The 18,852-nt window shown below is 39.9% G+C and overlaps 1 protein-coding gene across 1 annotated transcript in view; it reads right to left on the reverse strand.

The window, feature by feature from the left end:
* Nek7 (NIMA related kinase 7) overlaps positions 1 to 18,852 on the reverse strand; it is a 123,534-nt gene that overhangs the window by 62,169 nt on the left and 42,513 nt on the right. The window contains exon 2 of the mRNA XM_034513221.2: positions 10,435 to 10,518. Within this exon, the coding sequence (XP_034369112.1) occupies positions 10,435 to 10,491 (57 nt within the window). The 5' untranslated portion in view covers positions 10,492 to 10,518. The remainder of the gene's footprint in view (positions 1 to 10,434; positions 10,519 to 18,852) is intronic.

Consider the following 18,852-nt stretch of genomic DNA (forward strand, 5'->3'; position numbering starts at 1 on the left):
TTATTATTCACACATATGCGGTTCTCCAGCGATTCACTCATCTTCCAAAAGTGAAGACCAAACCAAGTTCTTAGTTTAACACTAGTGGCCAGGAAGAAAAATATTTACTAAGAGAAAGCTCTGGAAAATTCTGAGTGAATGTAGAGCATCAAGCACGCGTGACATGGCCGTGATTTAAGGCAGGTTCTAGCCACTGCTTAGCATAGACGACAGGGTCCTGTGATGAAAAAGAACACCAGACTTGCAAGCCTCTGCCTTTCACAGCCCCACAATGAAGAGTTCAAGCAATTTCCTTTCATCGCATCTATTAATGACGACTTTAATGGTGGTCCCTGTTGGGGTGATGGGAGGAACACTGAACACTACACTTCAAACCAGTCTTGCTGGAAAGCCTGGCTAGCCACAAGAGTCCACCATGTTATCACAGAACTCACTGGGAAAGGCTCTGGAGCTGTAGCAGGGCCTAAGCTCAAATCCTAGCTTCCGGTTTCATTCTAAGCCCATGTTCATCTCAGGTGTTTATCTCAATTGTTAACTTGCAGGACCTGGAATCATCTGGGAAGGGAATCTCAGATGTCTAGGCGATGCCGTACTTCAAGCATCCCTATAAGGGCTTATCTTCACTGGGTTAACTGTGGCGGGGCATCCCACTCTGACTGTGAGCAGCACATTGTGAGCTGGGCCCTGGAATGAAGGAAAAGGCAAATGGGAGATCAAGAAGAGGATAAGGCTCTGTTTCTTAATTGTGGATGCCATGTGACTATCTCCTTCCAGTTCCTGCCATAACAGGCTGCAACCTGGAACTGTGAACAAAATAATCCTGCTGTCCCTTAAGTTGCTCTTGTCAGAGTATTTTATCACTGCACCAGAAAAGAAACTAAGACAGCAAGCCACCCGGATCTGTTTTCCACTTCTTATTAAAGAGGTGAGATCCAACCTCCAAGAACTGCACATGGGTGAGCAGTTGAACACAGGCACATAGAGGAGAACCCGGCATCTCACCAGGGCCAGGATCATTTGAGACTCCCCCTTCCCCAGTGCAGCACCTGTCTCACACAAGACCACCTTGCTTCTGCCTTCTCCATCTGGACTTTCCATTATCTTTCTTTCCCTAGGAAAGTGGAGTCAATCTGTTCCCACACTCCACACATACCATCAGCATACTCAGGTTCCGAGCACCTCCCAATTCAGTGTTGGGTCTTACACCTGGAATATTCATTACCATGTATTCTATCCTAATTGATGAATGAAAACAGCCACGCCCCTTAGATGCAAGACTACATGGATGGCAACACTTGCTGTGATGAATCTTTTAATACATAAAAATGTATAAAAACTTCTTAAACTCTTTGGTGGTACTTAGGTTATATGGTTGGAGTATACTTACAACAGTCAGAAATCATGGTCATGGGCCATAAACAGAGCCCAGCATGCTCTCCATGACAAATGATACAGAGATGTCACACAGCTAGTACATAGGGTCTTCTAAAACTGTAAACTTCATGTCCCATGTAGTATTTTCAAACATTCATTTTTGGAAGAAACTTAGACTATAATTAACATGAGTGACCCACCCATGCCTATAGAAAGTGCTTCTCAATATCACTTTACTTAAGCGACATCCACAACACCTTACTTAATGGGCAAAATGAAACTTGATTTTGGAAGCACGTAAGAGTATTATTTTTACTGTAATTTATTAATTTACCTCCCTCTCCCTCTGGCCCCATTGTGTGTGTGTGTGTGTGTGTGTGTGTGTGTGTGTCTGTGTGTGTATGTGTGTGTGTGTACATTTACTCAGAGGCTATCCTCGGAAAGAATTCTTAGACCTCAGAAACTCATGTTCAAAATCATATTCAGCAACTATGAAATGAAACTCTTGAGTGAATGAATCTTTTACCATGTTAAATGTTCTGAGATCTTGCTGAGGCATGTCTTGCTGATCTGAAACACTCACTTAATAATCTTGTTAACTACAGTAATTACGACGATACTTCCCTACTTAAGCTATGTTTCCTTCACACAGATACTTTTCACTTCTGAAATAAAATGTATTCTGTAGGACACTGGCTCTTTTTTAAATAATAATTTCATACGATTAAATTAGTTTCTCTAATTTGCTTTAAAATTTGAAGGCAAGGACATGTCCTGAGCAATAGATAATCCAGGGAAACATGATAATGGTAATTCTCTATGGAGACATTAGAAGAGTCACAGCACGGACTCAATAAACTCCCTAGAGAGAAAATTATGTCCTGGTATTCCTTGCGGTATTAGCGATGATCTACCACACAAGCCAGTACTAATTGCAATATTTAACACCATTAATAAGGTTTTTATCATTATTGCAAACTCCTCTTATTGATTCTCGGTTTACCACTTGCCTAAAGCAATGGATTAGTTTAGATTTTCTATTAATGCTGTCAAATATCTCCTAAACTGACAGAAAGAACAAAACAACGAAAGTCCACCAGTTTCATTTTGCAGTGATAGTTATGCTGTCATCTGTCATTGTTTTTGTTTAAGGCACACTGCTTACCTCTAAACCATACAAGTCAGACACCTCTTCTGACATATCAAACATGATGCTAATATATACTATTTCCCACAGACCTCATTAGAAACCAGAAGAGAAAAATAAAATGCCATGCATAACATCAATGCCTATTTGTGTTTCTTCTTATTTGAAAAAGTATCTGCCTAAAAATTTCTTTATTTTAAAAGCAACTCATCCCTAAAAGTGTTCTACGTACACCAGACTTCACATCGGCTTTTAAAGGTATGTCATTTATTACTCAGTAGATTTTGAAATTTAAAGGAGGAAATTCACCAAAGAACAGTGAAATGACTGACAGATACATCCAATACACAACTGAGTGATCTAAAACATGGCATTTGTAGTATATGGTCATTATCAATTATATTGCCCATTATAATAATTACTATATCTGCATGATTGAATGAAAAAATACTGTATCTCTCTTAAGTTATGAGCAAGATAATTAAAGCCATTGGCGCCTCCATCTCCCTGATTTTAGCAGCTACATCTGATAAAAACAAAACACAGACGAAAAAGCCCATTCATAATACAAGCAAACTCAGAACAAAACAGATTGTCTTTGAGACTGCTCATTTATCCCACAGATATTAAACAAAAAAGAACCGGTAACACTGACATTAAAAAGGCAGTGCCTACATGGCAGTATTTGATATTTATTCTGTATATTTACACACTATGAAAAGAAATAATCTAGGTTTGTGTGGGTGACGATGGATCACGGTTACTTTACATTACACAATGGAGGGATCATCCTGCTGAGCATAAAACATTTATACTGAGATTAGCAGACAAAAAAGGAGTCCAGAGGCAGAACTGAGTAGCAGAGGACTAGGTTGGCAGGATTTGGTCCTCAGCACTGGAAAACAAAAGAAAACAAAACAAAAAGAGTAAGTTTGATGTGTTCAAGAAACAGCAAGCAACAGAGCAGGGCTGTGAGGGGTACGGGGAGGGGAGTGAGGGTTGGGGTGCGGGCTGTTAAGAAACAAACTCTTCAGAAGCAAGGTGAAAGAGATAAGCATGATAAAATCCCTTTGAGTTCTGTCTGACAAGAACGGGCGGCTTTGCGCGTTCCTCATGGGAGCATTATGCGATGTTCTAGGACACTGTGTAGACACCTGAGGGGGCTTTGTGGGAAAGGACCTGGGAAGGGGGTGGAGTCAAGTATGGGCGGAAAGGGATGGACTAGGCCTGGAAGTTACAGCAGCATGAAGAGTACGTGGAATCAGGAGGAGCCAAGGGATCGGCCAGTGTACAGGAGAACCAGAGGCAGAGAGACACCAAATGCTATGGACTTTGGGGTTGAGAACCCTATGGACAGTAATCACATTTACTGACATAAGCTAGGCTACGTGAGAAACAGCCTGTACAGAAGGGAGGTAATAAAAATGTAATAAAGGAAAGTGCTTGATACAGCAAAACGAGCAACAAACAAACGACAGGAGTCTGTGGGCCAAGACAGTTACCGGCATCATGTGTGGTGACACGTGCTGTAATCCAAGCATGTGGAAGCAAGATGCTCAGCCTCAGCTACACAGCAAGCTTGAGGAGAGCCTGGACTGCATGAGACACTGCATCAATAAACAAACAATGGGACAAATTTTCGTGCGCTGTATGAGTGTCTGGTGCCCATGGAGGTCAGAAGAGGGCGCCGGATTTCCTGGAATTGGCATTACAGATAGCTGTGAATCACCCATATGAGTGCTGAGAACTGAACTGGGTCCTTTGCAAGAACAGCAAGTAGTCCGGGAGCCATCTCGCCAGCCCCAAGAAGATTATTGACACCACGCTATCACTGCCATCATCACCAACACTATCGTTTAACAAAGGCTAACCGTTGCTAAGCAGTAGACAAAAAGAAAGCTGCATTTCAACTCTGCAGGGTAATAAAAAACAAAAACAACTACTCTAATTTATTGACAAGAACACTTAGTGGAAGAACAAAAACTTAATCCTGGGCAGTTTAACATCAGAGCTCGCACTGCACACCCACAGTGAACAGTCTCTATTTCTTCCCAGTTTCTAAATACAAAATCAAACCTCTCATATCTGGGGGAGATGCAGAGATCAACCTCAGGACCATTTACCATTGACTGTTTGATAAGGGGTCCTTCTCGACAGCCCTGGTTACCCTGTAGCTCAAGCTGAACCGTACCTCTCAGTCCTGTTTCCCGTGATGACATAGGCACGCACTACCGAGTCCCATGCTACTGACTTCTAACAAACCCATCCACACATTACATGTGTTTTCTCCCGTCAGGAGCTTCCTCTTATTCTAGAAAAACATCAACTACTGAAGAGAAATTTGAAGTCCAATGTGAGCACTGCAACGAGAGCTAAGTAGTGAGCCACATAAAAATTAGGGGTCTTAACAAAAACTGTATCTTATTTTGTTGGGAAAAAAGTAACTTTATTAATCAAATAAATACATAGCTCTAAAAAATTCTGGGCTATTCTCAAGCATCAGAGTCATCCTCAAATATACACAGATTTCACTGCTGTGATTACTAAAATTATACTTCTGAACTGAGCTGGACAGGCAATTCTGATGACTACCAGTCTTATCCTTACCCACATCACTCGGAATGACTTCAAACTCCAAGAGAGCGGACAAGAGACTCTCAGCCTTGAAAAGTCCTTCTCAAAGCACGTCCTTTGAAATATGAGGAATGCTCACTCCTAAGTATGTAAACATGACTTATCAATCTAAAATTCAAAAAGAGAGCTCAATCACGTTTTATATGTTGAAATCACTTCTCATTTGACAGCCTTCTTAATATTGTATCACTAAATAAAATAACTCGAAGCACAGAAACTCACATAATGTAACACTTAGGCACATATTGAACTGAAGATGTTAAAAATGAAACTTTCCATTCGAGATAATTATCCATGCAATGAGCACTTGTTAATTAGCTATCCTCTTTCATTCATTAATATAAAATATATATAATGAAAACAAGCCAGGCCTTACCAAGCCTGTAATTCCAGCTATGTGGCAGGCTAAGGCAGGAGATTTTTGAAATTCAAGGCATGCCTGTACTGTAGAGTGAGGTGAAGGCCAGCCTGGGCTGGTTAGTGAAAGCCTGTCTCTGAATGAAAAATTCATAAAGGGCTGGACCTGCTACACAGTAATTCAATGTTTGCCTAGCATATGCAAAGCCCTTGATTCAATCCCTAGTACAAGTGTGAAGTTTAAGAGGTAAGACAGGACAAGAACTATATAAAAATATACGTGTGCGTGTGCGTGTGCGTGTGCGTGTGTGCGTGTGTGTGTGTGTGTGTGTGTGTGTGACAAGCATACTATCTTCCTCACAATGATCTTTTCAGTGTCTTATGTCTACTCCTCTCCTATAATACTTTACCTAGAGCCTCTATCATAATATCTTAGATTCACAGTAATATCAAATGTAAGGAGCCACGCTCGCTAGATCCATCAGTGAGCACATATTCTTGACAAACCACCTGAACCCTCACACTGGAAAGGAGAGAATGACGTAGGTTTCCGGATAGGGCTAAATCAGAGTCCATAGCTGGCAATGGTGAAGATGCACTGGAGAAGTAAAAGGTGACCAGATGGCACAGATCTTCTAAGTCATACACAAGTATAGAACTCCAAACCACAGAAGTCAGGAGGAAGAAGGAAAGGAGTATAACAATGTGCAGTTTTAAAAACTGATTCTTACTGGATAGAAACAAGTACAAGGAGTGAACTGGCTATGCTCTAGAAAGGTCATAATAGTAAAAACCAAAAAAACAAAAACATTAAACATACAGAATGTGAGAAGTTGCATATATAATTCTGGAAATTCCAAAGATAACTATGTAATATAAAATATATATAAAACATTATTTAAAGGTGATATTTGAAAATAAAAAAGATGGGCTGATTTGGAACCAAGTTTGTATTTGTTCAAAAAAAAAAAAAATGTACTGCCTGACTACTGTGTGTACACTAATAAGATGTATCTTACCAAGTAGCTCACATGGTAAGATGGGGAGGAGCTTACACACTGTAAACTGAAGAAAAGGAACAAATGGAGACTTGAGTATAAACATCACTTTCAAGAAAAGTCTGAACTAAGTAGGGTATAGCATAGGATCTGGCTCTACTGAGAATTCTGGCAGGAGAGGGCAGTTCAGTAGGTTCATCCTGTAACTAGAGGCAGACTACTGGACCACAGATTGTAGCTAGAAATGTGTGATTTTCAGAACCTGTGAGCTGATTGTGAGGTCGGGATGATACATTTGGGATGGCAGGAAAGGAGAACAAGAAAGTGGGGATACTTAGGAAGACGGATGGAATCTTCCAGACTATGTCTGTGACCAGGGAGAAGCCTCGGCTTTCCTGAAGGATCAGGCCACAATGCTCAATTATGGCCAACAAAAATTTCCTCAAAACTGTAGTCACAGCTTATTGCCCTGTGCCTATATCCATAAAACCCACATGACGTGACCATTCGGAAAAAACTACATCACCTAAATTGCAACAAAGACTTCCCAAAGTATAATCTCTATCAAGTGCCTATTACAAGGTATCTTCACAGGACAAACTTATCAAAGCAAGCAAAATGAACCTTACTGCTTGGGTTATAACTGGTAGATAACTAGAAAGAGGAGGCCGTGCAATGGTTGTGAGCAAACCCATTTATTTATTTATTTATTTATTTATTTATTTATTTTGCTCATCGTGGGCCACCAGAGGGCTACCTTCCTCCTGTCCACAGGCTGTCGGCTCCTGAGCATGCAGCAAGGGGCACTTGATTTCCAGCATCCTGCTCACGTCATACACTCAAAATCCTAAGTAGATACTAGTTGATGCTGCCAGGAAGTGTAAAAGAACGGCTAGCTCACGTCATGTCACGTGACTAAGAAGCCGACTCTAAAATAGTGCGTAGTCTGCAAATTGTAAAACTGCAGGCTGTTTTTTACGCAGAGTTCTGCTGGATGTTCTCTTCCACAAACAGCCCATAGTACAATATCTCAAATGATAAAAAAAAAAAAAAAAAGCAGAAATCCCCAGAACTCAAGCCTCTGTTCATTATTAAAATATTCTTAGAACTTCTTAGAATTGCACTCTGATCGCTGCTATATAATTTTAGAATTGGAAAGTAGATAGGCAACATAAACCCTCCTCATTTAAAATCTAAACATGAAAATAGTCACAAACTGTCATAAACCTCTACCGAAATGTACATATAAAATTCCGCTGTTTAATAGTGATCTTCCTGTAGCATTTTACTTTTTCTGTCCCCACCTTCTCTACAGTCTGAGTTAAAGGAGGAAAAGGAAGATCTACTGTTGCACAAGAGGCTTGAACAATGAAATACAGAAGAATCAAATGAAATGTCCATTCACTGCTCTCTAGATGATAGTGCATACTACCGAGGGAGGGAGAATAGAAAAGCTAATAAAAAAAAAAAATGCCTTAATTTCACGAGAGCAGCCATAATGCAAAAAAAAAAAAGAAAGAAAAAAAACACATAGGTTTGATATTCTAAACCTTAAACACAAAGGGATTAATACTGTACTAAAACTGAGAGCACACATACCAGGCTATGTGTGGGTTTGTAGGCACCTCTTAAGGAAGGAAGCGGAGAGCCACGCTAAGAACATGCACTGTTCATTACTCCATAGGAATTGGTGTCTGACACACAGGAGGCTGAATTCTTTAGGTTTCTGTTTGTGTCCACACTTCCATTAGCATTACAAAAGTGAAGGAGTCACTGGGCTAACCATATGTTACCATATCACCCCCATTATTCAGGCCAATGGTGTGGAACAAAACAAAGGAAGGTTGTCAACCCTAAGCCCAGGCTGTCCTTCCCTGTCTTTTAAAATGCTACGGAGAGCAGGAACACTTCTCAAAGACTTAATAAGCAATAACGCCTATAAGCTCTTGTCAGGTAATCTTTCTTTCCCTGTCTCACACCATCAGTCTGAAGGCGGAGAGGAGGAGAAAGGAAAGCTCCTCCCTCCCCCCCATACGCCACAAGACAGCCAAAGCCTGCGATGACACTTGCCTATTTCCAACAGGGAGAGCCGTCCACCCACACAGGAGCAACAGCAGGAGGCAGAAACGAAAGGACTGGTGTGAAAAGAAATGCAGAACCGGCTCTATGATTTTGAAATTTAGACTGTGTGGCAGCCTAGTGTCTCATAAGAAAACGATTACTTTCATTCATTTCTGCCTCCTACTGCCGCCCCGACCTTTCTTGGTTGGCAAGTCAGTGGGAGGCGGGGAAAAAAAAAAGTGATTTTTTTTTCTTTGAAGCACAGGACCAGTCAAAACTGTGAACTTCAAAATCACAACATGAACTCCCTAATTTTTAGAGGTGTTCTTTTATTGTCTTTGCTGGGAATGGTGCAACATGAAATAATGGTGTTTCGGTGTCTCATCATCAGATGAGATGGCATTGAACTAGGTATAGCTAATACCATTTGCTTATAACAATCTTGATCATGTAACCTAAGGCCATTACAAAGTTGCAGACAGACTTGATAAAGCCAATCCTGAAAGCCAAAGTGTCCTTCCTCTAAATGGTTTTTCCCAATACTGAAAAACTCAAGTACCGAGAACAAAGCAACACAATGTAAAAAAAAAAAAAAAAGTATTTTGAGAACGAATTAAACATGGTCCTTTTAAGGACATCTTCATTGGCTTCAACTCTGTATCTAACTGAGCCCCACTATATATAAAAACTAAGAGTTCAACAGTGTCCAAAGTAATATATATCCTTTCCCACAAGGTTTTAACTTACTAAGGAGAGCTGAGGGAAAAGCCCATATGAGCAAAGGAAACAGAAATAACAAAGACTCCAGAAACACCAGAAGAGATATTGAGACCAACCATCAAGTTTCCGGGGGAAGGCTGGAAGATCGGACAGGCCCTACTGCAGTGCTGGTGCTTTAGATGGTTCCGGAAGGATGGAGCAGATTTTAAAAACTAGAGAGCAGGAAGGAGGGTAGAACATGGGTGTCTTCACAGAGGCTGAAAAGACAGTTTTCTGTAGCTGCATTTCTGAGCTGTGCTTCTGGGAGAAGCCAACAGATGCATTGAATCAAATGAAACCACAGACTAAGCAAGTGTAGAAACCAATATGGGCACCACACATGCTCGCTTTTGCACACAGAAGTCTGAGGGGACATTGCCAGAAGCCACTTGTAAGTCCTATTGGGTCCTCAACACTGAGAACCTCTGAGCAAAACCAAGGCAAGGTCAGTGGGGAATAAATGAGGCCTGCTGTAGAAGACCTCTTAATAGCAGGCTGAGAAGCAGCCTGTGTGACAGACAGTAGTGACAATGAGGTGCCACCTCAGAGAGTGAAGCTGATGATTATAACCACCCATTGCATATGGGGCTTTGCAAGGGGCCTTAACAACAAATACAGGGAAACTCCAAGTTGAATTTCAACAGTATGTACACGTGGTTTTACAAAACCGCCCTTCCCACTTCATTTTACATTACAAGATATAAAGAATAACATAATAAAAAAATATTTCCAGAGAGAGAGAGAGAGAGAGAGAGAGAGAGAGAGAGAGAATGAATAATGAATAATGGAAGTCAAGAGCAACCAGGCAAAGCAGAAGTGGGTACAAAATGCAGAGACACCCCAAACCTCACTCCACACACACTCCACCAAGACCAACAGTAACCCTCAAAGCAAAGAAGACAATAAGATGAAATCATAAGCTAGAGCTGGCTTCCTGTCGTGTTCTAGATGAGAGCCAAGCTCTAGGAAGCACTTAGAAGGCAGTAATTCTGACTACAACTTGGAAATTCAAAATGAACATTTTGCCGCGCCTGTATTGCAGCTGTGAATTTACTCCCACATATTTAACAGAGACATACACTTCTCCCTGCTTAATTAAATTACCTGAGGTTGGAACTGAGGAACAGGTGGCCCTTGCATGCCTTGTGATTGTTCATCCATTCTGAGTCAACTGGGGACTTCAGGACTCTGCAAAACGGAAAGTTGAAATGTAAAGGACGCCATCGTTGCCAATTCACACCACTTCCACGGGCCTGACACATGCACGGAAATATGATAGGTTCCTGCGATGCCTCTGAACAATTCATTAAGACACCTCCCCACCCTCTGTTTCCATGGCTGACACCTGCTAAGCACAAGCTCTGTTTAGTTCACATAATCATTCACGGGCACACCATTTCCATTTCTCCAGGCGAGCAGATGAAGGACATCCCTCTTTAGCCCATGCTTGAGAGACAGCATGCAAAGCTCCTCAGACTCGGGCTCAGTGCCTGGCAACCCGAAAATGTATCTATTCTTTACATTCTACAAATACCAGTACATCTAATACTTGTATTCGTTTCTTCTACATTTACTTTAGAATACCCTTTAGAGAGTGGCAACGATACTCTGGATATAGGTCATTTGCACTGCAAATTTGATCTTCAGCCACATGGGTTGTCGGAAATCTTCTCAACGCTAAACAGAAATTCGTCATGTTAATGCAGTCAGTCTAGATAATCAGTCATCTCTTTGATGAATGCCTTATAAGCTACTTACGGATCAGCTTTCTACTGTAAGTTCCCCTTTCTATTTATTGTTCATTAACAATCCGTCCTTAGACTGCTGTCTGGAATTATATTTATATAATAAAAGAAACTGGTTGTCCTTATGGATACCCAATTACACTCTTTGAAAACAGTGCTCTTTCCACCCTGCCGCAATGCTGCTCTCCCATCTTTGTCTTGTGTCAAGTGACTCTGTACACAGAGACACACACAATCAGCACTCTGTATTCACAGGGCTATGTCGGTTCAGAATGCATATAGACATTTCTTGTCATTATTCCTTGAATAATATAGCAACACATTACAGAACCTTCATCCTACATTGGATGAGGATGCTCACAGAGTATATGGGAAGATACGTAAAGGTTATGTGAAGCTATGTAATGGCTTAAGATGCATAAGCCCTATCCAGAGTACTATCAGATTTTAGTATCCATGGAAAATCAGAAGATCCTGAAACCAATTACTCAGCAGTACCGAGGGGGACTGTGTGTGTTTTAGCTTCCCTTTTCTTTCTGTTGAGAGACCCATTTGTTTATGCTTAAACCTCCTGTAAATGGGCATCTAAACTACAGTGTATTATGTAGCTAGCTACTGTCATATATAAAACAAAAATACAGTACTAACTCGCAATGATTTATAATAAAATAATGGGGGGAGAGGGCACATGGTCTCTCTCTACATAGCCTTGGCTGTTCTGTAACTAGTTATATAGACCAGGTTGACCTTGAACTCAAAGAGAGAGATTCATCTCTCTCTGTTCCAGAACTATGGGATCAAAGGTGTGTGCCACCATACCTGGCTTACTATACAATCTTGAAAATCAGGCATGGTGATACATACTTGTGAATCATAGCACTTGGGAAGCTGAGGCAGGAGGATCACTATGAGTTCGAGGTCAGACAGGGTTACCTAGTAAGAATTGGTCTCAAAAAACCTATCAAAATAAGAGTACTTATTCTGCCTAATTACATATTTAACTTCAATATTAATTTCAGAATCTGTCTAATTCCACTTTTTAAAATGCTTTTGAGATACAATTCTGTAGTTTAATATAAGAAGAAATAAGCCAGTCAGTGGTGTTACACGCCTTTAATCCCAGCACCTGGAAGCAGAGGTAAGTGGATTTCTGTGAGTTCAAGGCCAGCCTAGACTACAGAATGAATTCTAGGACAGCCAGGGCTACAAACAGAGAAATCCTGTTTCGAAAAACAAAAGAACGACAAAAGAAAAACAAACAAATAAGACCTGAAGAAATAACAATAATTAAGTCTACAAACTTATGAACATGGAATATTTAATTTCTCGCAAAACTGGTTTCAGTTTCAATACACTGGTATTTAACACCTTTCCCCACATTATTTCCTAATGATTTTGTGTTTTTATTACATTGTAAAAGCTGAATATTTTCATTCAGTTTTCAAAATTTATTCCATACACTAAAAATAATTGTATTGAAATAGATTCTTGCCTTACTTCAAGAGCCAGCCCCTCCAGTACTGTGAACAACAATGGAAGCACATTATCTTTCTCATGTTCTTCGTCTCAGGGGAAAGACGTTAACAGTCTCAATGGTGTCTGAGCATTATGTAAAATGTTAGCCGTTTCAGTTTTATTTTCTGTGTATGGATATTTTGCATATACAACTGCATGTGTACAGTACCTGTGTAATCCAGAAAAAAAAAAGGAATCAGATTCCCTGAGACCAAAGTTACAGATGGGACTGAGCTGCCATGTGGATGCTGGGGCCTGAACTCAGGTCCTCTGAAAGAGCAGCCAGTGCTCTTACCCACTGAGTCATCTCTCCAGCCCAAAGACATCCATTTTTAAGATGTGCCCTGACCTACTTGTTTCATGATGTAATTATTTTTAATGTTGGCTTTGAGTTCACATACTATTGGATTTGAAGAGAGAAAGAGAGAAGAGAAAAGGGAAGTAAAGATGAACTCCAACAGTGAGACCAGCATTTCACACTTGGTGTCCACAGACAGTTTCTTAAGCCATCCCACAAAGAAACTCTCCTTGGTCCAAGTGCTCATGAAACATTGTTTGTAATATTAAGCTGTCTCTGAGAGTCAGAGAAAATATTAGCGAACTAAAAACACAACTACCACTTTTTTTTTTTAAATTGAGGCTATTTAATCATGAAAAATATTGTGTAATATTTTTATTATTCCACAGCTTGACTGACCCAGGAATACACTGAAAAATCCTATTAAGTTACAATAAAGTGTTACCATATACAGTGAAACATGGCAACATCTAAGTAAATACAAGTAGGAGAGAACGAAGCCAAACAAAAAGGAATTTAGAACTCTGAGAAATATAAAGGGAGCCAGCCAATCAGAGTAGTCAGTTGAAAATAAAAATCTATAGGGTATATTAAGCTTCAGCAAAAAGCACAACTATTATGTCTTTTTACTAACCCTGCATAACTGAAGCAAACACTTCTAACATGTGAAATATGTTTAACACACATTTCATCTTCTAGATGGCGAAGTCCATGTTTCTGATATTCACGTTGTCTATAGAGCATTTCTAATGGAATAAATAGGCAGCTGAGTGGATATTTAGTCAATGATTACATATGTACTCGTTGCAAAGACATCAAGTGATTATTGATACTAATTAAGCATAAAGTTAATGATGAACAACATCAACAAATTCAACTAATTTGTCATTAATCTTTAAACCAAAAAGGGAAAATGCTGTTACTAGAAGACACTGGTTAACACTGCAAATGATGATCAGGAATGAGTAACAAGGTTTAAATGAGGGCCAGGGAAGGAAAATAACACATCAAAATACAAAACAAACCAGCAAAAACGCAGCACATTTTGTATAAAATTTCAAACTAAGGTTGGTGGGTGACGGAGGATTACCATCAGAATAAAGGATTGCTGAGCAGAAGAAGGAAGCTCACCATCAAGCTAGGGTGTGGTACCTACATTTTTCAAAATCTTAGTCCCATGATCACCATTACTTTATGTTGTACATAGGTCTTTGATACCCATAATCATAAATGTAGCTTTTGCACTGAATCGGCTGATGTGCTATTTACCTAAACAGTATGTAAAACTATGTCGCTGGCTTTCTATAATGATGTGTGATTGGAAAGAAAGAAGCATTTTAATAATCATTTCCTATTGTTCCCAGTATTCACATTTGATACAACATCAAACCTGACAGAAGATAAAGTTGGGGTTAACTATATCGTGGATTTTGCACTCCAATCAATGAACTTTTATTCTCTGAAAACCCAGCTGCCCACCTTGCCCTCTGAGTAGATCTTTGACTCATAGATTTTTGTAACATTATGACATCTGGAAATCTTTAAATCACAGAGTTAACTGAGAGTTTTTAAGTGGCAAACCTTCCTTTATGCTTTATTTTTTTTTTAAGTCTTCATTGTTAATATCACCAACTCATCTTATCAAAAAAAATGTTTCATCTTTAAATATCAGGATAATGTTACACAGAGATGAACATAAGTTTTCCAATATCCTCACTTCAAAAGTTTCAATTTCAGTAGGGTATGGTGGCGCACACCTTTAATCCCAACACAGGGGAGACAGAAGCAGGTGTATCTCTGAGTTCGTGGTCAGCCTGATCTACAAAGTGAATTCTAGGAAAGCCAGAGCTATGTAGAGAGATCCTGTTTCAAAAGTAGCCAAATAGTAATAATAGTAATAATGATGATGATGTTTGAATTTTATTAGTGGCACAGATTATGTTAGTAGTTTGCCTTCATAATAACGTTCAAGAAAATATTTACAAAAGTTTGCTGTCACAAGCTGTCAATCATTCCTCACAAAAACAAAGCAAACAAACAAACAAAAAACCATCTATTCCACTTGTTCTTCAAACACCTGCAAGAACATTCTTCCTGGAAGCGACTGGTTTGTTGGAGGGGACTGTGATTTGCTCAAGTAGTATTTTATAGTTATGTCTCATCACATATCACACTCAAAGACATGTCATCAAAGCTTGAAATTTGGTAATATACTCATCTTCACTTCATCTCAGTTTCTGTGAGGTATTGTGTTAGCTCTTGAACCCAGGACAAATGGCTGAGGTGCCTATTTAACATATTAAAGCAGCCCTGGCAGCCAGGTTCTCCCAGAATCCTTCAGTCCCCACCTGTTACATGTTAGACTAGCATACCCTGCTCACTAAACTCTCCAGTCCAGCTGCTGTTCCTTATATAATCCAGACATTTGGTTACCTGGCCCTTTATTCTCCAGGTTCTCTCTCTCCTCTTCTCCTCGAATTGCCCAGCTCAGGGTCATGTTCACTCTGGACTCTCCCAGAAGTCTCTGCCTTTGGCTACGCTCTCCCTCATATGTACAAAAACTCTCTTCCTCTACCATGTCCAAGAGCGGTCATGGCCTTCCTTTTTTATTTCTGGTTTTCATTCAATTTGGAGCCGGAGGGGTGGGCTCATGCCTGGCAAGTAAATACTCCACTACTGAGACACACCCCCAATCAAGAACATTTTAAAGTAAAGCTTACATTTAAAAACTAAAACTAATAGCCATGTAACAGATAAAGGGTAGGAAAAGCAGTACATTTTGCCACTAAGCTGATAATGTATTTTTAATAAACAAAAAATATTTGAACCGTTACAACCACATAAGAGAATCTCAAGGGACTGACCATGTATACTATGCTTCTGTCCACAGAGGGAGCGGTCAACACTTTGACAAGAGCTGCTTGGTCAAAAAATCTAAAATCCAAAGCTGGAGAGATGGCTCAGTGGTTATGAGTGCTTGTTACACAATCACAGGAACTGGAGTTCAGATTCAGTAAGGCTGGAGCTCCAGGTCAAAGTCAAAAGACAGGGGGATCTCTGGGGCTAGCTGGCTTCCATCCTCGCTGAAAAACTACCAACCCCATTCAAAGAGAGATCCTGACTCAAAGGAAGAGGTGGAATAATAGAGACTAGGATGCCTGATGCCCTCTTCTGACCCCTATGCACATGCAAAGGTAGATAGCTATACACATGCATGTGAATACACGCACATGTACACACGTGCACGCATCCACACACACAAAATAAAACCCTATGTTAAAATCTGAAATCTATCCGGTTATTTCTCTCATTACTTTTATCCTGTTCCTCCCCGTACAGAACTTACTTGTGATTGATGTTTTATCTCCAAGATGCATCTGTTTGCCTGCCTCTCCCACAACAGCTTAGCCCTGTCCGTCTTGCTACTTTCCATAAACACTGAAATCCCTTCTGCCCGTGAGATCTACTCATGAATTTATGGCATCTGAGCCTGTTGGTTACTATCCTCTGGTCCAGAATCTCCAAATAGCTGGCTCAACACCAAGCCTGCCCTGGCCAAGGTTCCATGGGATCCCTTCCTCTCCTGTGTATCTCTCATATCTTCACTACCCAATTTCTGCACAGCACTTTTAAGAATCTGTATTTATATTACTATGTTTGTTTACCGTGGATCACGCCTATTACAGTGCAAACTGCCAGAGCTCGGCCATTTTGTTTCTTACTAGATTTCTCAGCTGTTAACTGACATAATATGAGCATGGCGGTGTCTAGTAACTGAATGAAAGCTGAGTGGTAATGGGACCAGAGGACAGATTTTAGCCTTGCTTCTACACGTATCCTTCCATGGTTGGGACTTGTAAATAAGTAGATTTGGCTGGGAGGAAAAAAGGAGATAGCAAGATATTTGCTAAGAGCAGAGAACATATGGTAGTACCACCAACCAAGTAACAGATGGGAAATAGAAGCAGGGTGAGCATCAGAAGAGCACAGGACAGGGCGGGAGCAACACAGGAAGACCTTACTGTGAACAGTCAGGAGAAAGCTCCCGTGTAAAAAGCTTTGCATAGAATCTTTGGTGAAGCAGAAGTCAGTATATTGTCTTACAATTTTCAAAAGCATTGTTACGTTATTGGCTAAAACTTTCCTCTGTGATTGAAAATAAGTCTTTTCTGTGCATTGAAGTTCCCTGAAAAAGCCATACCTATGCAGGTGACACAGACTGAGGAGACTTTCTGATTGTCCAGAGTTGTTAATACTGAAAATGATCACTCATTTCTGTCTCTAACCTAACATACCTTTTGTCTGTCATGGAAAACCTTTGAAATGTACATGAATTTCTTCTTCCAACCCAAACTGTCATGAGGTAATAGAGGAAATCTATAATAGAGTCTCTGCTGCTTTGATTCAATCTGACTGCCACCTGTCTCCACCAATGTCCTAGTGGTAAAAGCTCTGACTTATGACTGTCATTATTCTGTAACTATAGAAGTACCTGGAAACATTTTTGCCATAAGACATGTCACCCAGGTCAACCTGAATTCATGTTCTAGGCAGATGGTCACTCATCACTCAACAAGGAAGGAAAAAATGTTTAAAGGCCCTAGGTCTGCCAATGAGCTGACTTTAAATATGACCTTATCAAAATTATTAAATAAAACATAATACATTATAAAGCAATATGGTTTGCTTCAGTGAAAATGTAAGCCATCTTACTGCCAATACTAAAATAATATTAGTATCACTCCTTAAATAAAATATTACTTTGTTCCCATAGTTAATCAATTCATCACATATATACAAACTCAAACCCCGAGACTTTTACTAACAAACTATATCTCACAGTGACAACAAATCACTACACTCACTCTGGTGGAGGTCTTAAGCAAGCTTCTATAATACCTACAGAGATTGTCATGTTTTCAAAGTTTGTACTGTACACTGACAGAAATAAAATGAATCAATATATGTTTCAAACTTGGATAACAAAATTTTTGGCCAATTACAAAATACAGATGTAAAGCTTACATTATAGAATTTTCTTAAAAGAAGAAACTTTGAAAATATGTCTTTCAGAACTTTTAACAAAATTCACTTGTAACAATGATCTCTGCCAAAACACACCCCGATTTGCCTTTTTTGACTGAGTCTTTAATAGTAACAATATTCAGCTAAATGAACATATTTCCTTCATTACTTATCAATGAAGAAAAATTAATCAATCAGAAGGCTGTTCTAAATCACCATCCCTTTAATTCAAATTGAAAGTAAATAGAGTTTTTTACTCAGTTTATATCCAATCACTACCCCGCCTCCTACCCCCCCACACTCAAACAGTCCCTCCTCCTCCACCCCCTTCTCCTCTGAGAGGGTGAAGCCCCCTCCCACCCTGATATCTTTCCACATCAAGTCTCTGCAGGGCCGGGCATGTCTTAACCCATCGAGGCCAGACAAGGCAACCCAGTTAGGGAAATGTATTCCACAGACAGCCTACAGCTTTAGAGTTTGCCTCAACTCCAGTTGTTGGGAGACCGGACACGAAGACCAAGCTGAAAGTAAATCAATTTTAACCACACTGGTTGCCCACAGAGTCTATACCTAAAAAGCACCCATCCCTATTTTCAAATACACATTATCATGATACAGTCACTCAGATTCCCAAGGCTGTATAAACTGTTCATAAAGAACGTGCATGGGGCTCCAAAGTGAGGTTTCAGCTAACCATTTACAGGCTGGTTTTACTTTTTTGATTTTACTGAATTTGAATGGGTTGAAGTACATGATCCAAACTTAAGTTTCCTTTTCTGAAATGAAATTTTCCCCTTCAATCTTTGAGGCGATAAAATGTTCATTATCCCTTCGTGATTAGTACTATGCTTACATACCCAAATAGTCTATAAGAACATTAAAAAGGCATGTTTTATTAAATAAGGCAACTATCATGAGGAATGAAATACGGAACAAAAG

Source organism: Arvicanthis niloticus, chromosome 10, assembly GCF_011762505.2.
Source record: "Arvicanthis niloticus isolate mArvNil1 chromosome 10, mArvNil1.pat.X, whole genome shotgun sequence".
Taxonomy (NCBI): Eukaryota; Metazoa; Chordata; class Mammalia; order Rodentia; family Muridae; genus Arvicanthis; species Arvicanthis niloticus.